We start from the raw sequence: 27,058 nt of genomic DNA, 5'->3' as shown, positions 1-27,058 counted from the left end.
ACACAAACGTCTTTGCTTCCACACAACACCACCTCTCCATCACCATCTTCCAGTTATCTCATTTAGAATGTTTTTGAATTTAACTTTTTGTTCCAGGTTAAGGTGTCAACCAAGCTTTATTGTATCCCTGAAAGAGGCAGGATCTGTGGTTGCTTCAAAATAAATAAATAAATAAACATATGTTTCTCACGTGTTTTTTTAATAATAATATTAACAAAAAAATATGTGAGAATATTTCTTCTAATCAAAAGTGAATAGCACCTGCCGTAAATCACGTCAAGGTAAACTGAGATGCAGCGGTTAATAAGGATGCAATGAAGATGGATATTGTTGTAGTTGTGAGAGGCTCTATATTACACAACACTTATCCTGCTACGGCCGAAGCTACAACAGCTTTGAGGTTTTACCAGAAAGGTTGGTAGCTAGGACATCAACCGGTGGAAGTAGAAGGCCATGCACTCCAGATTGTGAAGGCTTTGAATAAGGAAATAAATAATTGGTGTAGGCAAGGGCTTTTGATTGAATAGGTCATAATCATGTTGAATAGTTTACGGTTATGGAGTGTAAATCATGTTAGAGGATAAGTGAATGGAGTAGATCATCGGCTAGTCAATTATGTGTTTTCTCTTATGGATGAATAAGTTCACATGGACGAAGGCTCTTTTTGTATTATTGACATTGTAAATGTGGAACGCGCTAATCTTTAATTTATACATTAATGAAAAGATTGTGACTAATTTTTTTTAATAAAAAAAAATAAATAAAAACATGTTTTTCTCACGAAAAATGTTATACATCATCTCATTATCCCCCGATCTCTCAAAACATGGGTCCTTTTTATAGCATTACTCTAACTCAAATAATTGAAAATTGTTATTGTTGATATAAAGTCGATTAATTAATCGGTTAGCAAATTCTGAAACTTGTTTATGGTAAGAGTGGAGAAAAATTCCAACAATTCGGTCTTTGAAAATGATCTTGGTATATAATTAAAAAATAAATAAATAAAAAAAAAAAAAAGAAGAAGAAGAAGAAGAAGAAGAAGGAGAAAAAAAATACAATTTAGCTACCCAAACTATTACTATTTCTCTTGATGGCCCTCCAAACTACTAAGACTTACACTCTGACCCCCAAACTACCAAAACCTTTGAAAATGCCAATTTTTCGTGAAATATCTCTATAATACTCATGCCACATGTCATTTTTCAATTCAAAAAAATTAAAACAAATTTAAAATTTATAAAATTTATAAAATTTATAAAATTTATAAAAATAAAATAAAATTTTATATTTTATTTTTAAAAAAATATTGCGATCGATCGGAGAACATACTGCTTCTTTCCATCATCGTCATTAGGCACGATGCACGCCTGCAACTCGACGAACTCGTCCCCGCCTTTCCAAACACGGACATGACTAATTTCCTATCCTTCGATATTTATGATATTGATCTTTCGAAAGTTATGAATGATTCCAATCTGAATTTTGTTTTGTTACAAACAACGATAAAATCTATCATCGTTACAGAATACCTCGATTGGTTTTTTACAGAGAAATCAACAAATGTAAGCTTGTTCGTCGATGTTCATATCTATTTTCCTCTCTGTGATTTTTTTTTACATTCAAAACGTTGGCCAATAGCTACCTGGGGCTCAAGGATCACAAGTTTTTCTCTTAGGTAGATGATATTTTTCAGAGCGGGGCGAGCTTGAGCTCGGCCGAGTTCAACGAACTGATGATTTCAAATTGGAACTTGCCGAGCTGGGCTATAAAATTGATCATCACAGAATTGTAAACAGATGGTAACCGAAGGGGTGTCGGGAAGATCGGGTCACGGTTGAGAAGTAACGCCATCCCAAACACCCATTTTTTTAACAATAAAAAATAAGAAATAAAAAAAAAATATATATATATATATATATTTTAGTTTACTTATTTATTTTATTTATTTTTTTCATTTAATTTTTGATTTTTTTTAATTGAAAAATGACACGTGGTAGGGGTATTATGGGGATATTTCGCCAAAATGAGCATTTTCCAAAGGTTTTAGTAGTTTGGGGGGACATAGTCTAAGCCTTGGTAGTTCGAGGGGCTATCCAGAGAATGACTAGTAGCTTAGGAGGGCTAAATTGTATTTTTTCCAAAAAAAATATATATATATGTTTCTCACATGCATTTTTAATAGCATTAACAAAAAAGTATGTGATGATTTTTCTTCTAATCAAAAGTGGATAGCACCTGCCGTGAATCATGTCAAGGCAAACTGGAATGTAGCAGTTGATAAGGATGCAATGAAGATGGATATTGTTGTAGTTGTTAGAGCCCCTAGATTACACAACACTGATCCTACTACGGCTGAAGCTACAGTGACTTTGAGGTTTTGCCTGAAAGCTAGGACATCAACTGATGGAATTAGAAGGTGATGTACTCCAAATTGTGAAGGCTTTGAGTAAGGAAATAAAGAATTGGTGTAGGCAAGGGCTTTTGATTGAAGAGGCCATAATCATGCTGAATAGTTTGCAGTTATGGAGTGTAAATCATACTAGAGGATAAGCGAATGGAATAGCTCATAGGCTAGCCAATTATGTGTTTTCTTTTATGAACGAATAAGTTCACATTGAGGAAGGTTCTTTTTGTATTATTGACATTCTAAATGTGGAACGCGCTAATCTTTAATTTATACATTAATGAAAAGATTGTGTGACTAATTTTTTTTTTTTTTTAAAGCTTGTTTTTCTCACAAGAAATGTTTTACATCATCATCCCATTATCTCCCAAAACATGGGTCCTCCTTATAGTATTACTTTAATTGAAATAGTTGAAAATTGTTAATGTTGGTATAAAATGAGTTAATTAATTGACTTAACTGACTATGGCAGTCTAGTGGGCGAAAATACTTCTAATTATCACCGATTTAACTGATACTCAGTCATTCTGTTAACATGTAAATGAAAATAAAAAATAATAAAAATAAAAAGAAGAAAAAAAGGTCCTTTTATACATAATAAAATAATAGTTAAGATTTAAATAACTATTATTATTTAATTTACAAATAATAGTTAAGATTTAAATAATTATACATAATAAAATAATGTAAAGTTGTAGAGTGTGTCTCGATTTGTGTGATAGTATCAAATTTCACACATAATAAATATGTAATGGAAACATGTCCTTTTGAAATTGTATGCATAATAGAATCTCACATAAGTTATAATAATACAAATGTCTTTACTAATATAATAATTTGAACTCTCTAATTGTAATAAGTCTCACTAATTTAACAAATGAACCTAGATTTTTGAATAAGGATTCAAATTTTAGAACAAACGCGTCCTATGTTCTGTTATGGGACACACGTTTCAATTCTAACCGATCCAGTTTCAACTAAACAATTTTATATTTAATGCTTAATATTCTTATATTAAGGCATGGTAAAATGATGAATGATATATACTACATTTTTATTCTAACTCCTAAGGTTAAATATAATTGAACCCCATCAACTAATAGTCATTTTTTAAAAAGCATTACGAACTGATAAGTGTCATGCTTTATCCATTCAAATTATCAATTTGTTGCAACTTAGCCCCATTCTTCAGTTTTGACCATTATGTTAGATGAAAAATTAAATTTGACCAAAATATTCTGAAATGCCCTTATTTTGACAATTGAAAAACCAAAATTATCCTTTTGTATTTTTTTAACTAATTAATAAATAAATAAGATAATATTGGTTTTTCAATTATCAAAATAATAGAATTTTCGAAACATTTTGGTCAAATTTAATTTTTCATCCAATATAACATCCAAGACTGAACATATTGACAGTTTGAAATGTCAAATCATGACACTTGTCAGTTTGTGGTGTTTCATAAAAAATAGCTATTAATCTAGGGAGTTAAATAATATTTAACCCTTTATTTTATATTACTGATGTGACACTATCAATTAATTTTTAGATTAATTAATTTTTTTTTTAAAAAAAAAAAAAAATGAAAACTAGTGTAACATTAAAAAAAAAGAAAAAAAAAAAGAAAAAAAGAAAGAAAGAAAAAAGTATGATATATACTAAAAATTGTGGGGTTAAATCTATCGCAACAACTTTTTTTTTGGGTGGGGGGGGTAATTCCGCACATACATCGCATCCAATTTTCGTGTACTCTTATATGGAGACAAATGGGAGCTCTTTCTCCTTCACGGGGAACGGGTGTCTACATGCGAGGACAGCTAACAGGCTTACCGTACTTATGTTTGAACGGTTGGTTGGTTCAGCCTTTTGGACCAGTCGTTGGTTTCCCTCTGCCTCTCACTCGCTTTCTCTCTCACGCAAAGTCACTGACTTTCAAATCTTACTGTCTAAGCAGCCATGGACGAAGCTGATCAGGAACAAGAGAATCGACGCGTTCTAACACTACTAGAAGCGCTGAAGAAGGCCACCAAAGATCTGCGAAGCTACCCCATTTCCCTAACAAACAATTCGGAAACCACCGTTGAAGCTCTTTCAAAGCTCGAAGCCGAGGCCGCCGCCGTTGTTTCCACGAACCCACATATTTTCAGCCTCTGTCGGTTGCTCTGCAACCTCAAGACCCTACTCGAAACGCTCGAAAAATCTCAGGGCTATAGCCTAAAATGCCTCCTCCGCCACCAGATCACCAGCTACAAGATTTCCCGGATTTCATGCAAGATAGATGCTGAGATTCAAGCGTTTCTCGACCGAGAAAGTGTTCAAAGTCTTGCGAGGACGCTGCAAGAATCGGCGGATGAGGAGAAGAAGGTTAAGGTATTGGCTGAGTTCAGAAACCGGGTTTGCCAAGGCTTCGACAGAGATTTTCAAGAGTTGGTTTTGAGGGCGAAGGTATTTTCGATTCTTGAATCTATACTTTCTGACTCCATGTGTTCGAAGCGGGTTCGAGACGAAGCGGCTCTTGTTGTAGATGCTTTAGTTCGATTCAATAAGAACGTTTTTGTGGGATTGGTGTTCATGGGTCCGACAATTAATGGAGCCTTGACATCTATAGGTTCGTGTTGTTCGATTCAAGTTTTTTGCTCGCTGATCAAATTCATCAGAACTCCATTAATAGATGAAATGGAATCGAATGGCGAAATCCCAAGAATCATCAACCTGTTGGGCTCAGAAGATTTGTCTATTCGAGCTGCAGCCTTGGATTGCATTCTTGAACTCGCTTATTTTGGGAGGAAAGAAGTTGTTGAGGAAATGCTTGAAGAAAAGTTGGTGGAGAAGCTCATGGAGTTGCAGAGGCTGGAGCGTGGAAGTGGTGTGGTTGAGAGAGAGAACGGACAAGTTTGTGAGGAAACGGAGTCAGAAACTCAAACGAAAGTGGAGAACAATCCATTTGGAAGGTGTGTTGCAAGTTTTTCAGTGCAAGTGGAAGTTGGGGAAGGGTTGAGTCAAACAGAGAAAGGAGAAATCAAACTGGAAATATTAAGGAGAGTCAGAGAGGCCTCTGTTTCTGAAGCAGAGTCATCCACCATTGAGGCAGAGGTATTATGGGGTTCTTCGCCTTGAAATTAGATTAAAGCATTAGCTTATTTTATTTATTTAAGAAAAAAATAGGGAGTTAGTTTAGGGACAAAGTTTTCAATCAATTTAGTCTATTAAACCGACACATATTCAAAATTCATGTGATTCTTGTATGTGATTCTAACGTTTTTTTTTTTTTTCTCACATGTATTTTGAACATATGTTAATTTAATAGACTCGATTAGAAATTATTTTTATAAATCAATTTGAAGAAAAACTTTATCCTTAGTTTAGTTAAAGGAAGTATTATGTTAGAAGTCGTAACCACAAAAGAACCTACTAATAGGGAGGAAAAGTTGATGACTAACATTTATGAATCTTAATAGGTGTTTGGTTTAAGACTCTTATCTCTCATGATTTGGATGTGTTAGTTGGGTTGGGATTAGAGTTGTATTAGAATTACAATAGCTTTTCTTATTTAAAGACTATTGATTAATAAAGAAATTATCATAGAGGAATTTGATCAAACACTTGTGGTTTCTCTTACCCGAAATGAACTATCTTTGTTTGATTTGTTGTTTTTGTTTTTGTTTTTTAATTTATGACTTATTAATTGGTATCAAAGCTATGACAACCAACAAATAACATATTGAAAGAGTTAAAAACAGACATCCAAGAAGTCATTCAACGAATTGAAGCTTGGGCGTCTATTCGACTCAAGAATGCAAAGTTTGGAGTGTTCTTTTTTAGAGATAATGAATCAGCTCTTACGGCCATGGTCAATGGGATGAATCACTACCGCTGACAGAACGGGATGAACCAAACTCGGCAGCCCAACGACCATCTATGATGAAAACCCTTGTCGAAAGTTTTTTCTCGATTCTTTGTGAACTACTACGAGACACACGTCCAACACAACTATAATCGGCACATCAAATTTGATTTCCTAAATTTTCAAGGGAAGATCCAAGGATTTGGTTGAGTCGGATGGCCAGTATATGGATGCAAGAGACATACCAAATTGAAAGTAGAAATTACTTTGAGCATCTTCGAACGTGAAGTACTTGTTTGTTTTCAGTTCAGTTGAAATGGAGAGTATCCAGTTAGTTGTAGTGAAGGGGTATTTTTGTTCAAAAAATGTGAAAAGACAAAAATACCTCTACACTTATATCTAACAGAGTACCCGTTTCCGGTTAAAAGGCTAGTAACCAAAGATGCCTGTAGGAACTTTATTGGGCAGATTGCAAGACGAAATTGCATAGGAGATTTGGATGTTCAAACCAAAGACTTTGAGAGAGACCATCAAGAACTGGCAAAGCTACCATACTAAATTGAACAACCAGTCAGCAAAAGGGAGCCAAGAGCCTACAGACAAAAGTCAACATGCGACTCAGCTCAATCACTCAATTTAAACGATTGACAGGGGATTAGAGAAGGGGATCTGTTTCAATTGCAACGAAAGGTTTGTCCCTTGACATCGAAGCCAACGTCCACAAGTGTTATTGATTGAAGGAGGTGACACTGTTGAAGAATCCCTTAGGCCAACAACAATTTCCTGATCTCAACATTGATGGCAAGGTTGCTGTGAAAGGGGGGCAAATCCGTAGTCTACTGATGGGCAAGAAAAGTTGAAGACCAGTGTTTATGATTCTTAATAGATATTTGATTTATCTCTTATCTCTTATGATTTGGATGTACTTTTTTATTTTTTTGAAATAAAGATAAGATTTCATTCATCAAACTAAGAGAGCAAATTGCTCTATAAAAAACAGAGTCCTAGACCTTGAAGAAACAATTTTCCGAATACTCCGGAAAACAATCTAGCCGTACACCTATATTTCCTCCAACACAATCTCCATGTTGGAGGTTTACAATCAATCACGTACGGTCTAAATGCGAAGAAACTTCTCCAGAAATTTCTCTCCCATTCGAAGAAAATCGTTGTCGGTTGAAGCCCATAACTCAGGTGAAACAGTTACAAACATGATCACGTCCCATTGATTCTTGCCCAAATTTCTCGCCATTGCTGTCAGACTAGCAAACTCAGTGTAACCACTTCCGTCTCGATCCGCCGCTTGATCCGATTTCTACCGCACGCCGGCAATCCTTACTTATAGTTATAAAGGATTATAGTTGATTTGAATGTATTAGTCGGGTTAAGATTATATTTATATTAGAATTACGGTAGCTTTGCTTATTTAATGACTATCGATCAATAAATAAATCCTCGTATAGAAATTTTATCAAACACTTGTGGTTTCCCCAATCCAAAATAAACTATTTTTGTCTCTGATACTCAAAATAAGATTTCCCTGTTTGTTTGTTGTTATTCTCTGACTCATCATATTACCCAGCTTTATTTTTTTAGGGTTTAGTTTGGTAAAAGGTAGTATTACCTAAGCCACCATTATTCATGATCATGATTTTTAAAAAATACAATGAAGTCATATGTAACACCCAACATGAAACTATGGACCCTACGCGTTATTGTGGTGCCCCATTGTTGGTGGCCATACTCATTGACACTTCCATCATTTAAAGTTGTGCACCATAAATTAGTGGTGACCAGTGATGGTGGTCGTGCTAGTGCTACTATTAATTATTACCATTAGAAAGCTTAAATGAAGTAGGGCCTTTTAAAAGCTAAAATGGGTAAGTAGAGGAGTATTGCTTGGATCCCATATTAGTTGGAATTTGATCTATTTGGATTGAGATAACATAAGAAATAAGCATTAGAATTTTTTGCAATTATTTATTCGAATTTGAACAGGTGATTGTAAGAGACCATTTATACAACCTACCTAATCAGATAAGCGATTTGGCAACCCAATTTTTATTTGGTCAGGTAAATTTCATAAGTGTTCTCTCACAATAACCTGCTTGAATTGTTGTTCAAATAATTGTAGAAGATCTCGATCCAAGAGATAAGTGTTTCAATCTCAACAAGTCCAGTTTCAATTAAAGCAAATTTCAAAGCCGATTCTAAATTAGATTAGAGCTAGATGAACCAGTTTTAAAATGGATTAGCCTTAGACGTGCCGTAAATCCTTTTACCGGTTCAAATTGAATTTCAAATTTTTCATAAAAAAGAGAAAGATAATGAAATTAATCTAGATATTTGAAGAAACTATTAAATCTTTACAAACATGACAACAAAATTTAATAGAAAAACATATTTATGGCATGATCAAAACTCAAATTTTTAATTGTCAAAATCAAAAATACAGATCAGGGGGCCAAAACTCTAAAGCAAAAAAATCGACATTTTCTTGGGCCCTCCATAGGCAAAACGTCAATTTGCAAATTCAATATCCTTGTGCAATAATAAGAATTCCTTTTGCTCCATGAATCATTGATGACAAGGACGTGGTGTCCTTAAACCGCCCAACCAAAAATGTTATTGTCACGGCTGCGTCTTGTAGCACCGACATTTCTCTGACACCTCGAAGAACATGTTCACAACAAAAATTATAAATTTGAGCTTTATCTCGGTATTTTTTTTTTCATTTTAATTTAATATTTTTCGTATTAGATTTTATTTATCGGGAAAAAATTTGATGAAATAATGCTATTTAATATATTGTTATATAATTATTATAAAATTATGATAATATTACAGTAAAAATTAATATTTAGACCGATACAAATTTATAAAAATAAATAAATAAGGGTTGACTTTTACTTAATTTTTTTTTTTTTTTTTTTTTTTTAAATTTCCTCATTCTTTTCATGTCCCGGTCAAATTGGTCGGTTTGGGTTAACCCGACATGAATCGTTAAAATTAACAGGTCAAACGAGTTATGTCGTGTCAACCCGTTATTTAAGTGGGTTATATTAGGTGATGGGTTGACGGGTCAAATGGGTTGACCCAAACCCGACACATGAACCTGTTTTGTCAGTCGTAAGGTGGGGAAGGGTATTAAGTACGTAAAAGAGAAAACAACAAAGACCCAATATAATCATTATAGTGCAATAAAAACTTAAAAATGATTGAGAATGGGCCAAATGAATGTCTCGACTCATTGGATTTTTGGACACCGATCAAGAAATGGGCACCCCTAAAAGGATGTTTTTTTTGGGTAGTCCAAAAGAGGAGTTGTCTTGAGCAACACTTATTGTAGCGACAAGCAAACTTGGGAATCATAGTAGGGAGGGGGAGCATTGATAATGACCGGATCGGAGCTGCCAAAAAAGAACACCACTTCAAATTTCGGTGATGGAGGTGCCCAACGAAGAAGGCTTTGTAGACGTCGTATATGAATTTGCAACAAGATATAGAGGTCTTCATAAGCAAAAAAGAGAATATCATCTATGAAAATCTATTAGGGAAGGAGATGAGAGAACTCGTGGATCTGTTGTGGGAGCCAACAAGGGAGGTTGACGTTAGATGTAAGTTTTTTTTTTTTTTTTTTTTTTTTTTTTTTTTTTTTTTTTGTGGTGAGAAGGATATAAGTCTACTTAAAGATTGTTTCAATGTTAATAAAATCAATGAAAGAAATTTATTCTCAGACATGAGTTTGAAAGAGGTCAAAATTCCGTCTAAAAATTTATCCAAATTATCCCGTTAAAGACTTAATATTTAGGGTCATAAGACCGAAGTAATGTGAATCCTAACATCCTCGTAGGAATTATGAGTAATGTTAAAACTTTTTATTGTGTATCTCTAATAATAATGTGACTTTTAAAATTATCATAAGGCCGGCTAAAGCTTTAGGCGGATTAGACGGCCGTCTAAGGCCCCCAATTTAATAAGGCCTCCAATTAAAAAAATACATATTTCTGAAAAGTCTCAAAAGTCATGAAGGCTGGCCTTAATCACCAAAATTGAAGGCTTTAAGTTAAGTCCAACATTCAAAGACAAAATACAATGAAAAAAAGCTAAGAAGATGGAAAGACTCAAAGTTTCCATTTCAAATCCTACTCTTTATAAGATCCTATACAAAATCCTATTGTTTCCCTATTCAAGTCTTATTTGAATTTGAATTTATCTCTTCTTCTCCATTTTCATTATTTTCCAATAACTTACTATTCAATTCCTTAAAATCATTCCAGAAATTTTTATTTTCAAAACTAAAATTTTTAACATAAATTTTACAAATAAAAGAAAGTGCTCCAGTTGGCAAATAAAATTATATAAGAAGACTTGATTTTTTTCCTAATGTACGTATCGCTTATAGAATTTTATTAACAACACTTGTTACAATTGCTTTTGTAGAAATAAGTTTTTCAAAATTAAAATTACTAAAATCTTACATAAGGTCAACAATATCACAAGAGAGATTAAATGGATTAGCTATTTTATCAATTAAAAATAAAATGTTAAAAAAACTCGAATATAAAAACTTAATAAGTAATTTTGCATCCCAAAAAGCAAGAAGAATGAATTTTAAATTAAATAATATTTAATTTTAAATAAAAGGCCGTACTTAAACTTTTTGCCTAATGCCTCAAAATAAATCGAACCGACCATGAATTATCATTAAGCTTGTGATTGATCATTATTGAATTTTAATCTAACAATGATTTTAAAATTTGACTTTTTATTAAAGGGGCAAAAAAAAAAAGGACCGACAAAATTGCTCAATTAAATTAGTGCTAGGTGGTTTTGGATGTCTATGTCACCAGCTCCCCACCCCCACCATAAAAATATCTATTAGATAATCTCTCTCCCTCACATTGTCACATAACATTGGTGGTTAGCCGTCAGCTACTTAATCATGTAAGATGCGAATATTATTTCCACTTCTGTATAGCCACGAGGGGAATATCCTTATGGTGCCTTGTTCTAGAATATTCAAACTAATTATTATTAGTATCTACCATTTCTCTATTTCTATTAATTATTAGAAAAAAAAAAAAAAGAAAAAAAAAAAAGGGCTAGAGAAAGAATATGCTTTCATTGACCCAACTCCTTCTTACTTTATTTTTTATTTTTTTTTTGTCAGAATTTATGTAATTCATATGCTAAGCTTGCTTATGATTACCTCCTTAATTAATTCTACGTTAATTAATTATTGATAATATTAAAATCAATAATATTGGAGTACCATGCAATCAATCAATTATTCTGTCCAGATGTACAAATTACAAACTAGCAATCATTTCAGATTTAATTATAAGATGTTAACACCTTTTTTCTATTTAAAATTAATAATATGCATGATGGCTTTACTATTTTATTTAAAAGTGTAATTTGTCTAATTTAATTAATCCACATTTTCCCTAAATAAAGAAGAGGGTCCAAAAAATAGCCATTTAGTGTGCATTATAGTAACGTGCTATATATCGATGTGTACGTGCCTTTCTAACTTGTCCTTTGCAATCCATTCATTATAATTATTTTTTGTATTTAGAAAACTATCACTAAACATTTCTATAATTGGATAATTTTTTTTATACAAAATATTTTAGAGAAGGAAATGAATAATTTATCTTAATGCAATGCCAAATAATAAATAATATAATAAAAGATAAAAAATAAAAAAAAGGACCAAATAAATTACCTGATCAAATAGTTTTTTTGGCCCGTTGACTCAAAAAAAAAATAGCCACAAAAAAGGTAATTTTTGTAATAGACAAAAGGATTGGCTGCTGGTAGGCATACCGGTGAGGGCGGTAAGGGGTCTTGGTTGCCACAAGAGGAAGGATTGCCCTAGATCAATTGAGCTAGAGTCGTTGTAGAGGAACTCCAATATGATGTCCCGTGCCCAACCGTTGGTGAGCACGGGATGTCTTTTCTTTGCAAAATTTGGAGACAAAAAGATGGTATTAGTTATGAAAAGACTCGAGAGAATGGGAAACAAAAGAAAATGGTGCATGAAGGAGGATGTGCGAAGAAGATGAAGATGGAAATGAAGGAGGTGCGACAGACCCACGTGCGATTGTGGTGGCGCGTGGAGCACGCGGCCGGTGGGGGAAGGGATGTGGGGGGTGAGAGATAGGGTTCAACACATATGTACTATATGAATTAAAAAATTGAACCCTTTAGGGGCGTTTGAGTGTAAAGAATCCTAAAAGATTACTTTGTTTTGTTGCAATTAAGTTGAGAAAATCTAGATACTTAAGATAATATGAATTTCCTTCCGACACTTTCATTGGGGAAGTGAATTCCCTTTTAGAGAAGGGGGAATGAGTGTTTAGTTTATTTTAAAGGACAAAGAATGCACATCCCGTAAGTTTATTAATTATAAGGTGTTAACAACTTACTAAATTTTCAAATAACTTAATCCGTGAAGGGTGCGTTTGAGATTGTGGTTTCAATAAGTGTGATTTTAAAAAGTAGCGAGTTCAATAAGTGCGATTTTAAAAACACAATTTTTATGGTCCGTTTGGGTTTGCAATTTTAAAAAGTGTGATTTAAAATATTGATTTTAAAATATGCGATTTGAAAAAAATGGTTTTTAAAAACGCAATTAAGCGTTTGGCAAAATCGCAGTTTAGCTTTTAAAATCGCAAATTAACCTTTAAAATTCTGCGTTTTAAAAAAAACATCATCTTACCTGCGATTTGAAAAATAGATTTTTTTTGCGTTTTCAAATCGCAATTTTTAAAAACGTAATTTCAAAAAAATTTATATTTTGCGATTTGATTTAAAATAACACTTATTATATACGAAATCGCATTTCCAAACGCACCCTAATTAGATAATGGACCTTCTAATTTTTCAAACCCTCTCTTCGTAGGTTAGTGTGAGGAGCTTAATTACGCTGCCCAAAGCTCATGCTTTGCTCATTGTTCCTCTTTCTTTCTTGTTTTATTTATTTTTAATACGTATTTAATCTAAAAGGCCTAAAAAGAAAATGACAGAGTTTCCTCTGATTTGAGTTTTTTCTTCAATTCAATCTATAAAAATAATATGTCATTTTACAAGAGAGAAACACATGCCCATGCTAAGAAACAAATGTTATTTTTTTAGACTGGGTTTGAGGAACTTCCTCCGACCCAGTTTGAAGAAAATTTTTGTTCAAAAATAAAAATAAGGGTAAAATATCCTATTAGTACTTGAATTTAAGACTTTTTTAAATTTGATACCTGAGTTTTTATTTGTTTCATAGGTGGTACCTTCTTCTTCATTTTAAGGGAAAATGTAAGTATTTCATTAAGTACTCCCAAAGGGTAACAAAGTTACAATCAAATTGATATAAGATTGAGTCAGACTCAGACCATTACAGGGACTCAAATCTATAAGTACCCCATTACATTTACCCCAGAAAACACAGATCATACCAACAGATGCTACAAATAGTCATAGCCAACAGAAATGTGTCTCTGCGTTAACATAGAAACTATTATTTGCACTATGGAATCTGTCACAAACAATCTGTCCTAAAAAAGCAATGACTAGGATAATCTAACACAAAGCAACCTGTCAAATACAATCTGTCAACAGGAAACACCAAACAGAAACTGCCGCCCGAAGAAAATCGTCACGGTGACGACGCGTGTAGCAAACGAACAGCCAACGTCGATGGCGCGTGAGATACATGCGCTATCATGAAAAGAACCCTTGCAGCGGATTATCACCAGAAGTCCTCGACTACCACCAAAACAGCAAAAGATACAGACGTGGCCCTCACGTGAGGCCAAAAGGGTGGAAACCCCCGAGCGCGTGAAGACCACGCGTCGGTTGCTGGTGAGCGTCTCGGCCAAAGAAGGCGGAAGGATCAGAGGACGACGACAACTAAGGCTGTAGGGCGCGTGTCGGCTATAGAACGGCGAATATGTGCAAATCTGGCCCCAGATAATGTTTAGAAACTTAATCACTACCAAATCTTCCCACCAACGACACAAACGACAGACTCTACTCCTTTGGAACCTCTATTGAGTGATTTCCTACCAAACAAACAAATAAAAACTAAAAAATACAAAGAAAGAAACAACCTCCATAGTCTAAAAGGGCTAGGAGGACTAAAACCACTATCGAATCTAGTCCAGGGGGACAAAACTCCATGGCCCTAATGGCTGGGAGACTCTAACCTCCACTGGAACGACTCAAGGAGGAAACAAAACCCTCTATAGCCCTAGAAGGGCTAAGAGGAGAAAGCAAAACTGGGAGGAGAGAGGCTAAAAACCTCCCTCCCTCGACGAAACTACCCGTTTGGTATCTTTGTTACATTTTTCGTCTAAATTTTAACAGCCCACCACGTATCAACCGCTGAGGTTGACACGTGGCACTATATATATATATAAAAAAAATAAATAAAAAAAAAAGAGAAGAGGGGTGGTTGAGCCGACCACCCCCATGGTAGAAAAAAAGAAGAAGAATTTGATGGGTTTTGGCCCTTGGGGTGGCCGAACCACCCCCGTGGCCCATGAGGGTGGTTCGACCATCCTAGATTGGCCAAGGAGCCACCCCTCTTTTCTTTTTCTTTTAAATTTTATTATTTTAATTAATTTTTAAAGATTTTTATTTTTATTTTTTATATATAGTGTCATGTGTCAACCTCAGCAGTTGACACGTGGTGGGTCGTTAAAATTTGGACGGAAAATGTAACAGAGGTACCAAATGAGTTTTTACCCATAACTCAGGTATCACTTATAAAACAAATGAAAACTCAAGTATTAAATTTAAAAAAGCCTAAAACTCAGGTATCAATAGGGTATGTAACCTTAAAAATAAATGTATGGATGTTTCTTTTTGTTGGTAGTAAATACGAGTGACAATTTGTGTTCCTGTGTTAGATTTGAGTCGTGTCGATGCATGGATATAAGACTATATAGGTCAACCCTAACCGATCTATTTAATTAAACGGGTCAAACCCCACAACCATAACCCTCTAATTTTGTATTGATTTTGTGCCGGGTTCGCGGGTAATGTCAAAAATTGCCTGCCATTATATCGCATGTCGCTTACGGGTCATGTCGAAACATGAGTATAAAACTGTATAGGTCAACCATAACCCGATCCATTTAATTAAACGGGATAAACTATTAAATCCTAAGCATTTAATTTCATGTCAGATTCACATGTCATTTCAAATATTGCCGGTCCTTATTAGTAAGGTGTGCAAATTGTATGGACAATATAAACAAAACGTATGTAAGGAAAGGATATTTTGTGAAGAATAAATAATTCCAAGAAGATGACTAGAAATAAACCACAAATGAGAATTTCATATTCTCGAAATCCTTATCATAATCCTAATTATTTTTAAACATGAGAAAAGTCGCATTCTCATAAATGTGAATGGTGATGGAAATGTTAGATTACCAAAACGTCACGTTAATTTACTTTTAAATAGATGAAAATAAATCTATTATATTTCCAGATCTAATAGCACGACTGATTTACTACCCTTTTCATGAAGCTGTTAAGTCCCATTGAGTGTCAATTAATGATTGAATTTTATGTCGATTTGGACAGACATTTTACTCCAAAACACAGGGAAGTTGATAACATATATATATATATATATATTTTTTTTTTAAAAAAAAAGTAATTTATAATTATCTTTAAACATAAATAAGTAATTTTTAGGGGTAATTACCTTTTCCCCTATCAACTACCAGCCATTGTCAACATGCCCCCATGAACTGACACCTCGACCAAAAGAGAGCATCCAACTACCATCGTTACCCACTTTGCCCCCATCCGTCAGAAGATTCCGTTAACTTGGATGGAATATTCTATTTTTGGGTGTTAATTTTTGTTTAAAGACCAAAATGCCCTCTACAGTAATTAATAAAAAAAATATTAAAATTAATATATTTTTTTTGTTTTAAAAAAAAAAAACAAAAACAAAAATTAATCTAAGGGTGGCGCCCTTTTTCAGTTTTTTTTTTTTTTTAAATATTAATTTTAATATTTTTTTTATTAATTACTGTAGAGGGCATTTTGGTCTTTGTGTGAATTAGACTAACAGATGGGGGCAAAGTGGGTAACGATGGTAGTTGGATGCTCTCTTTTGGTTGAGGTGTCAGTTCATGGGGGCATGTTGACAATGGCTGATAGTTGATGGGGGGAAAAGGTAATTACCCCTAATTTTTATAAATATTTTTTACTCTGGGAGAAAAAAAAAATTATGTAGGCCAGGAATGTTATACTCAATACTGGACAGAAATTTCCTACAAATCGATTTGTAAAAAATTTAATACAACTCACATATAAGATTAGCATATATCCCTTGGCATATAAGAAACACATGTTGTTTTAATAGCATATGTTTCTCATATGCTTTTTTAATAGCATTAATAAAAAATATGTGATTCTCACATGTTTAATGGACACATGTCATTCTTATATGTGAGTTGTATGAAATTTCGTACAAATCGGCCCTTCAATACTGGCACATGCGTTATTAGAACTTTAATGTAAAAATCTTTAATAATTAACTGATAATTGCTTATTAGATGTATGTGTTTGATGTAATTCTTTTTCATAATTTTTTCTTTTTTGTAAATTAAATATTAAATATGTGAAACTTACGTGTGATGTCACAGATTTAATGGTGAATTTGCACATCTTTTACATGAAAATAAACAAAAAATAGACTAGAGAATAAAATCAAATATTCCTCATTGCTTATTGATTGTTTTTTTAGGGAGCTATTTTTTTTTTTTTTTTTTCCTAAAGCTCCTAATTGAGGGAGCTTATTGATTGTTTATGAGTTGCTAAAATGATCCATTTACTGCATATGGCATTAAACCTTTTATTTAGATGTTAACTATGCGCAAGGTTTGTTAATTTAAATTTAAATTTGTTGCATTGTGTCACATCATTTAAATATAGTGTTATATATTTTAAATTTTAAATAACATGATAATATTAGCATTGAATTTTTTTGATATGACCCGCAAACTTAACATGAAATTAAATGGTTAAGATTGAAGGGTAGGATCAATTTAATTAAATATGTTAGGTTATAGTTAATTTATATAGTCTTATACTCATGTATCGACACAATTAAAACCCGACACACGGCATTTAAGACTGACAATTTTTTATACGACATGCAAAGTCGACATGAACCCAACGCTAAATTTACGGGTTATGGTTGAGGAGTTTGAACTGTTTAATAAATAGATCGAGTTAATGTTTGCCTATATAGTCTTATACTCATGTTTCGATACGACTTAAATTTGACACGTAAACACAAATTATCACTCTTAAATAACATATATATTATTAAACCTCTAAAATTGAATCTGAACTGAAAAATCACTTGTTGAGGGTAATCCACCAATGTGAAGGTTAGAAGAGGCAAGTGATCCACCATGTCAAACCTCAAAGTTATATATTCACGTAAAGGACCCTCTCGGCATGTTGTTTTTCTTTAGACCTCTAATTCCATATTTTGAGGACAAAAGAAGGGAAGAGGGAGGCATGAAATAGAATTTCAGGTGATCCTGGAAGTTGGAATCAATACAAAGAGAGGGATATAAAAGACTCGAAAAAGAAATTGAGGAAATGAGGGAGATATTCTAACAAATAGAGTTCAGAGGAATAATTTGACATTGAGACAGAACAAGAGGCATTAACTACTTAAAACTACCAAAAACTTAACTATAACACTTTCCCTCATTCTCTTTCTTCCCATTTTCGTTGGCTTTTCTTTTGGCAAAGAATCACCTCCTCCTCGCCAACCCCACAACAGAAGTTACAGAACGCCCTTGTTGTGTCACAACAGCTGCCCCATTTGACTTCTCTTTATCTGTCTCTCAGACCCACCTTCAAAGATCTCATTTTTACATGTGGGTGAACGGGGAAACGTCGAAGGCAGATTCAAAGATCTGAGAGGACCACCGCCACGCAGATCTCTGGCAATTCTGTAGCTTTTCTGCATCTGGGTCTTGGTTGATTCGTGATGACTTGGAAGTACAGGGCCGGGTTGTTCCTCATAGCTGCTGTTGTTGTTATATGGGTTACCTCTGCAGAAGTCACCCAGGTCAGCTTATTCATATTTTTTTTTTACATATGTTAATGTATTCTGATTTGCTCATTTTTTCTTCTGCATGTAGTCAAATTCTGGGTGAAATTTCAGTCATGACAATGCGTTTGTATGCCTTAGGTTTGTGTTTGATGGATCATAAGGTCTTGTTTCTGGTTTTTGTTTGGAAAGGTTTGTGATTGTTAAGTATTTGTATCCTTTTGCTGAAAATTGTCCATGGAACTTTTACGAATGAGGGAGACCAAATAAGGTAGTATGTTATCTCTGTATTTAAAATAAGGAACATTGGGTTTTAGTTTGAACTAAAGGCACCGAGCTACACCAATTACAACTAAGTCCTTTTTTATAGGAAGTGTAAGAAGGAAGAGAAAGGGGAGTGTGGCTTAATCAAATGAATATAACATTTTATGTAGTTATAGAATCGTTAGTTCAGTCAAGTTTTGCAATTGATTAGGACTAAGGGAACATATAATTTACCTTTGTTGATTCTCTTAGTATGCTCATATGGTTTCTTGTGAATCATAGGGCATAAGTGAATAATCCTAGGACTAATTTTTTCAAGGAAAGAACTGGCATTCAGTCACATAATCAGGAAGGCAGTTCTAGTGCCGAAGATATGAGTTAAATCAACTTAATTAAAGCTTAATCCCAATTAAATAGGGATTGTCAACTTATAGGGCTCGGCCACATATATCATTTTCTGCTATTCTGTCCTACCTAAAATCATATTCTCTGTCACCTCCCTATTTATTATATCCTTCTTCACTATATCTACCCATGTCTCCCCTTACCTCTTTTCACTCTTTCAACCAATTAAATCACTCTTGTGCCTGAAGGATGTGGGCCAGTCCTAAATTGTTTTAAAACGAAAAAAATGAGATTGAAGCTCCTATAAAGGTCAAATTGGATCCTTTAGCCAAAAAAAAAAAAAAACAAAAGTGAGAGATGTTTTTTTTGGTAGATAGATGTTGCTTTGTGCAAGCGAGACGGGGAATTGGTGGATCATCTTCTTCTTCACTGCGATGTGTCTTACGCTTTGTGGAGTGCTCTCTTTACTTGTTTTGGTTTGTCTTGGGTTATGCCTAGGAGAGTCTTTGACTTGTTTGCTTGTTGGTGGACGTTTGGAAGGCCGAGGAATACTGCGATTTGGAAGATGGTGCTGACATGCATTCTTTGGTGTGTTTGGAAGGAAATAAATAATAGGTGTTTCGAGGATTTGAAGAGGTCATTGGAGGATATTTTAGCTTCTTTTTTCCATACTTTGTATCTTTGGACGGTGGCTTTTGTGTCCCATTTGTCTCTTAGTTTTGGCGATTTTCTTGTTCATTTTTTGATTTCTAGTTATGTGCTTTCTCTTGTATGCTTCCGGTGTACTTATGGACGCCTTACTCTTTTAATAAAACCAGTTTATTACTTATCAAAAACAGAGAGAGAGAGAGAGAGAGAAGAATAAAGCCAAGCCATGGGCAGTAGATTCAACTGTTTGAACGTAATTTACTTCTTGCATTCCTATGGAAATTGGAGATTCTTTTGCCAGTGAATTCTGTCTTATAGCTTGAAGTGAAATATTTCTGCATATATGCATCACAAGGGTCATGTTTGTTTTTAGCAATTTGCAGGTTTCTTATATGAGGTGGTGTTTCTTGTTGCATCAATTGTTTACATATTCATTCATGGGGTAAAAAGTCTATATACTTTGATCTCTCAAAATGTTTTAACATAATGTGTAGTTCTTTACCTATTGATATAATACTGCTCCATGGCAGCACTCAAACTATCTTCCTGCGCCAGATTTCAACTGACTGATATCTTATTTGCAGGACATATTTACAGACTATAAGCAGCCATTTGCTGTAACATATCTTGGCGCTTCTCTTATGGTAGTCTACCTCCCTATAGCATTCCTAAAGGATTGGTTTTTTAATTTCCTAAAACGCCGCTCTTCTAAAAGCAGTAAAAATGCAGAAAGCATGAATGAGTTTTCTACTGGTTTTAGTTCGACTATAAAATTCAATGGAGGCCAGAAAAACTATGAATTGGAACTTCCGGGGACATTGTCTAGAAAGGATAGTGAAGCAGACCTTTCACCTCATGCAGAAGCAAGGCCATTGGTTGCTAAACATAAAGATGATGCACACATTCTGAAACAAGATAGAGAGCTTACAACAAGAGAAGTTGCTATGTATGGATTTTACATTGCCCCAATTTGGTTTATAACCGAGGTAAGGCACTTCCTTGGCTGGTTTCTTTGAAATTGTATTTCCATTTTGTTTATTGAAATTGTTGACCGTGAATGGCATCCCTAGATCCATTTACACTTTTAGATAAATGTTTAATTCCATCAATTTGCAAGAAAGGAAAAAGATTCTCCCTCTGGATGTATCTGTATTATTGTGTCTGTTTTAGAAGTGTGCTTGTATGACAACCAGTGAATCCTCCCAACACATCTAAACCTTTTCAAATCTCACTAATTTTGGTATATACCTCTCATCTTTTCTTTCTTTTTTGTTTGTTTGCGTGTCAAAATTTTTGTTGATGACATGGTGTATAGAATTATTCAATTCTATTCTTGTGCTCTGTCACACAACTGTTACGGTAACTGTTCTCTTTATAGAATTAGTGCTAAGCATTATTCATTGCTCCTCACTTGTTGGATGTGTTATTCAGTGTTTGTAGATGTGCTTGTTAGGTGAAGGACCGGTTTTTTTGTTCTGGTGCTTGTGGCAGTTTTGTCGTGCCTTGTGTGTGTTTTGCCATGCATTAATCTGTTAAGTGCCAAACAGGCTCTTAGGTCAACAGAGCCATGTTTTGAGGGTTGTTTCATCCTGTTTACCGTCTCATAAGGTTCTCAAGGAGATGAGTGTATGGAGGGGTTGTTTAATCCAAAAGATCACGCATCCTTGCCTTGTGCAAGGACATGGCGAGGAGGTGAGTACCACTGGATTGTGAGGAGGGCAGGTGAAGAGGAACTTGAAATATGTCCCTCTAATGTGTACATACTCTTGTTACCTTTTGGCATTTCTTTTGTTATTCTTTGACTTTTCTGTTGCAAATTTTGTATGCATGCATAGTTAAGAGTTTTTTTTGAGGAAATTTTGTTATTTGATATCGTGATGATATTAAGGGTTTAAATTTAGTATGAAGGACCCAAAAATACTTCTTATTGATGCCTTTTTTGCTTACAGTATCTATCAAATGCTGCACTGGCACGTACAAGTGTTGCAAGTACAACAGTATTATCCTCTACTTCAGGACTTTTTACTCTTTTCATTGGTGCATTCCTGGGCCAAGATTCTTTAAACGCTGCAAAAATAGTTGCTGTCTTTGTCAGCATGGCTGGTGTTGCCATGACGACTCTGGGAAAAACTTGGGCCACAGATGAGTCACAAATGAATGCTTCTGCGTAAGTCCTTACACCATCTTTGTCATCAAATCATATCTAATCTTGACTTTCATTATATTTAGGACTTATCTCAATGGTCGGTGAAGTAAAGGGATTTATTGATTGTGTTTGATGTAAAAACTACTGTAAGGATTGTGATGTTACTATCATACGTTGTCAAAGTATATGCAGAGATGGCAAAGCCTGTTATTAGTTCAGGGAAGCTGCATGTTTGCTATTGGTAAAGCTTTCTTATTCTATGCGCTGTATCTGGGGGTAGGCAGTAGGGTTCAAAGGTTCAGCTATGCTGGATTTCAAAAAAATGCAGCTTAACTTCTTTTTTGTTTCATTGAAAGATAGGCTCTACGCCCCTTTACTATAAGATGAAAATTGATAGTTATCCTCTATTTTCTAAAGCTCCCTTTATTCATGCTGCAAACTTCTAGTGGAGCTTAGTTGCTGTGCCCCGAAGATTTTTGCATTCGACCTTAAGAATTTGAGAGACAATATCCAAAGCTATTAAGTGTATGGATGCAGAATATGTAGAGCTGCTGGTTTCATATTTCAGTATATTGTTAGTCATATTTATGCTCTATCAGCTTGCTTTTGTAATGCATGTTTTGGGTGTTGACAGTTGATATTTGTTTTCGGCAGTGGTAAACGGTCTCTTTCTGGGGATCTTTTTGGCCTTCTCTCAGCTATGTCATATGGTTTATTTACAGGTTCTGGATTGTGTCTGTTACTCGGTTTAGTATTCATTCTAGATTTATATTGACATACAATTGTGTAACATTCTATTTAATATCAATGCTGCAGTGCTTCTTAAAAAGTTTGCGGGTGAAGAAGGAGGAAGGGTTGATGTGCAGAAGTTGTTTGGATATATTGGATTATTTACTCTGGTAGCATTGTGGTGGCTTGGTAAGAGTCTTGATTAGCAGTAGTTTTTATTAATCAGCCACCAAATATGTTTATAAGGTTCTTTATTTGGTCTCTCTCTCTCTCTCTCTCTCTCTCTCAGTCGAAATAGTTGCATGTAGTGACAGAGTCTCATCCATATTATTAAAAGCTTGTTGTAAGAATGCGTTCCGCTCTAGTGCCCTAATAATATTCCAAAGCTATTCTATGTTCTATGTTCTCCGTTCTAGTAATTCACTATTCTTAACAAGAGGTCTGGATGCTTCTTGGCTCATCAAGCTCTTGCTCTAGGTTTACGTAGGGCTACATTGATCTTTTTCTTGGGTACCCTGAAGAATTTTTATTTATTTTTACTTTTTCCTGAAACTATTAGGGATGAAGTGGGTGCTAATAATGGTCTTCTCTTTTCCTTGGGTTTAAAATTAGCAATAACCAATTATGATAATTTTGTAAAAATGGTAACTTCGGTAGTAGAAAAGTTAACAAAAAACTTTGAGAAGAAATATTACTGGATGGTATGGTATTCTATGAATGGTTGATATGGCCACAAAACTAAACAAGGGATTGTTTTTATCTCCTCATTACATATTAAAGAAGAACCAATCCTATTAGCTGATGGAGGAAGCAGCTTAGGCAGCTTGACCTTTTGGAGACATGAAATAGTCCTGGTCTTCAAACCGAACCAGTAGCTAAAACATACAGAAGTCATATATCACCTTCTCTGCCCCTAAAGACCCCTCGCAGTCTTGCATGTTGTTTTCCCCCAGTCACCTCCTTTAGAAACATCTTTGAAACCCTATATTTAACACCTTCACGTTTTTTACCTCCTTCAGAAACTGATAGCAAACACCTAGGGGCTGTAGAAAAGCTCAGGCTCAATGCCCATCTTTGATGGAATATATCTGAACCTATAGACTCTTTAGGCATTATATTCTAATTGTGTACTCTTTTCCTTTTTTTCTTCTTATGTCTGACTTAGTGGCTGAAAGGTATGCTTAGATCTCTTTTTTTCCTTTTCTCTGGTATTTTTCATGTGGAAAGCAGCGTATAGTACTGCTTATTTAAATGAATTCTGTTCTTTGGATTCTTCTTTCAGTTTGGCCATTGACAGCCTTGGGAATTGAACCGAAGTTCACAATTCCTCATTCTGCTAGGCTGGACGAAGTTGTTATTGCCAATGGCTTTGTTGGAAGTGTCCTTTCTGACTACTTTTGGTATGTAAAAACTACCGTTTATAACTCAGTGAGCGTGAGCTCACATTTTCTCATTCTCTTTATTCTACAATATCTTGTTTCTCCATAGGGCGCTGTGTGTTGTATGGACGACTCCACTGGTGGCCACCTTGGGCATGTCACTCACCATTCCTCTTGCTATGATGGCTGACATGGTGATCCACGGTCGTCACTATTCAGCAATTTACATTCTTGGCTCGCTTCAGGTGATGTTATTAATTTGAAGATGCATACGACTTTAATTTTCTTTGACTTTGTTGTAAAAATTAGCATCTGTTGTATCTTGGTAAATACATTTTTTGGAAGGCATCTAGTATTCTTGTATCATATATTGGATGAATTGGGTGGGAAATGCAGTTGTTGGGTGGTAGGGCACCAGTTACAAGCCACAGTAGAAAGATAAGGCTGTTTATGATTGTGATCTGATTGCTTCTCTTAGGAAAAAAAAAAACAAACAAACTGTGTCATACATTTTCTTTGGTTCCTATTATATACATATTTTCTTTTGAGCTGGGGAAAAGAGATTTGGTGCAAGTCTAGCCATCAAAAAGATCCTAGTCACCCTTTGGATGCTGCTGAATGTGATTCCAATCCATTTTTACTTCAGTTGGAGAGGCAGCTAGTACCCAGCCACAGGGTGAGGTATTGAAAATCTTTATAGGTCCTATTCAGTGGCCATCATCTTCTAGTTTGCTCTCAAAGGTCCAGTTGGATTTCTTATGGGCATTGACCATATTGTCTTTTACATTGGAGATAATATTAGTTCATTTCATTGTTGATTTCTTTTGGTAATTATGATCAGATCTCTGTACTACACAACCGGCTGTCATATACAGTTGCTGTTCGAAATACGATGTATTAATTTGAATTTCTGAGGCCGGCTGTATGTCTGAAGTCTGATATTTCTATGTTCCTTTGGTGGTTTATTGCAGGTATTTGCAGGTTTTGTAATAGCCAACCTTTCAGACTGGTTCTCAAAGAAGTTGGGATTGTAGCATTTTGTTATATTCTTTGTAGCTTAATCTGGAAAACTACATTTCTTTCTCGGGGCCATTCCCTCTCAACTATTTTCTTTGGATGCCGTATTCCTAATTGATTGCGTCGAAAGTTCGATTCCAGTATGCATCATCGGCGTCTCAAAGAGCAAAGTGCTGAATTTAATTGTTCTATAGTTGATTGTGTAAAACTGTAAATGTGAGATTTGAGTGTTGAGCCCCAAGTGTAATAAGTTCTTTTTTCCTTGTTGGGACATGAAAATATATTTCACACATTTTTGTCAATGTTTTCAACAATGTATTCCCTTCCAACACCTTCATAAAGATTGATTGATTGTTGCATGCTTCAATTGATTTCTTGGGCCTTTTTTTATTTATTTATTTATTTTTTATTTTGTTTTGAAATCCATATAGGACCCAAATTCACAGGCTTGAGCTCCCACACTGAACATGACAAAGCATCAGATAACGACAGTGGCTGTGTACAACAATTGCACCTTCGTCGTTCATCAGGAAAACTTGGCAATAGTATGAGAATTTGACAGAATGATAATTATAAGAGCATTAACAGCATATTTCTATCCATTTTTCCTATATTTAGAGAACAAAACTATTTTTTCCTTCCCTATAAAAAAATACTCTACAATAGATTCCCTTACCTTTCCCTATATTAATTAAATATATAATTGCACCGTTGGTCTATGTGGTATGCCATAATTATTTTTCACTCTCTATGGTTTAAAAAGTGCATGGGAAGTCCTTGTGGTATGCAATAATTACAAATCAATTCCTGGCGTCAAATTCTGTTAAAATTTTTAACAGATTCCGTCAAATACCACGTCAGCGCCACGTGTCGCCATCTTATTGGCGACACGTGGCGCTGACATGCACATCTTAATTAAATAATATAAATTTATTAAAAAAATAAATAAATATACTTATTATTATTTTTTTTTTAAACAAAAAAAGAAAAAATGGAGTAAGGGGGTGGCCGCGCCGGCCACCAAAGGCTGTCGGGGGCGGCGCGCGGCCACCCCCGGCCACTGGGGTGGCCGCGCACCACCCCAGGCGGCCTTTGCGCCACCCCCCCTTGCCCCATTTTTTTCTTTTTCTTTTTTGTTTTTTGTTTTTTTGTTTTTTGTTTTTGTTTTTTTAAAAAAATAAGTATATTTATTTATTTTTTAATAAATTATATTATTTTATTAAGATGTGATTATCAGCGCCACGTGTCGCCAATAAGGAATGAATATTGCGTACCACGTGACGTCAGAGATCGATTTGTAATTATTGAATACCACAATGACCTCCCATGCACTTTTTAAATCATAGGGAGTGGAAAATAATTATGGCATACCACAGGGACCAATGGTGCAATTATCCCTTATTTTTTTAACTCTTATTTTATTCTTTTTATCTCTTTCCTACTTTTTCTCTCTTCCCTATATCAATTAATTATACTTCTTTTATATTAAAATAATACATAGGGAATGAATAGTAGACATGTATATATAGGAAATTACTATTCATTCTCAACCCCATAATCTAAATATAGAGAATCTGCTGTGAAAGGTTTTTTTGATGTTTTTCATGAAATTTTTCCTAAATATAGGGAATGGAACCAATATAGGGTAATTGCTACTAGTGCTCTAACAAATTGACATGCATGAAATGGACTCTGCCCTACCAATTAGATATAAATTCATAATTTAAGGGGTAACATTCGAATGGCGTGATAAGTGACACGTAGACTTACAAAATGACGTGATAGTCCGAGTAACACTTACCATGTCAATCATAATCAAATTCAATTGTTTAATAGCTAGTGTAATAAGTACAATAGGGACTTGCACATCATTTTGTAAAGAAAATGTCATGTGAGTTTGAAAGGATTATAGTGAAAGTTTTAGTACTCAAATATTTTATTTTATTTTTCTTAATCTCCACTACATCCTCAATTCTTATGCATCAAAGGTCCATACTTCATAGAGAGTCAAATATGCTTGGTAATTTTTGACACGATTAGAAACTCGATATGAAATTAACGGGTTATAGTTAATAGTTTTAACATGTTCAATTAAATTAGTTTAGATAGGGTGAATTTATATAATCTTATACACATGTTTCGATATGACTCGTACCTAACAAATAATATTTATGATTGATAA

General features: G+C 34.4%; 2 protein-coding genes across 2 annotated transcripts; both read left to right on the top strand.

The window, feature by feature from the left end:
* Positions 1-4,190: 4,190 nt before the first annotated feature.
* On the top strand, positions 4,191-7,223 carry LOC133871337 (uncharacterized). Its single transcript, XM_062308764.1, has 2 exons — positions 4,191-5,503; positions 6,151-7,223. Exons 1-2 carry the CDS (start codon positions 4,367-4,369, stop codon positions 6,271-6,273), a joined length of 1,260 nt encoding a protein of 419 aa, XP_062164748.1. The 5' UTR covers positions 4,191-4,366; the 3' UTR covers positions 6,274-7,223.
* A 10,608-nt stretch (positions 7,224-17,831) lies between these two features.
* Positions 17,832-25,246, top strand: LOC133871753 (uncharacterized transporter C405.03c). The gene is made up of 8 exons (XM_062309169.1): positions 17,832-18,366; positions 20,190-20,591; positions 21,555-21,772; positions 22,406-22,473; positions 22,568-22,669; positions 23,763-23,880; positions 23,969-24,104; positions 24,831-25,246. The coding sequence occupies exons 1-8, from the start codon at positions 18,286-18,288 to the stop codon at positions 24,891-24,893; spliced, it is 1,188 nt and encodes a 395-aa protein (XP_062165153.1). The 5' UTR covers positions 17,832-18,285; the 3' UTR covers positions 24,894-25,246.
* Positions 25,247-27,058: the final 1,812 nt, after the last annotated feature.

Source organism: Alnus glutinosa, chromosome 6 (genome assembly GCF_958979055.1).
Source record: "Alnus glutinosa chromosome 6, dhAlnGlut1.1, whole genome shotgun sequence".
In the NCBI taxonomy this organism is placed as follows: Eukaryota; Viridiplantae; Streptophyta; class Magnoliopsida; order Fagales; family Betulaceae; genus Alnus; species Alnus glutinosa.
The sequence above is the reverse complement of the archived record's forward strand: the minus strand, read 5'-3'. Positions and strand labels throughout refer to the sequence as shown.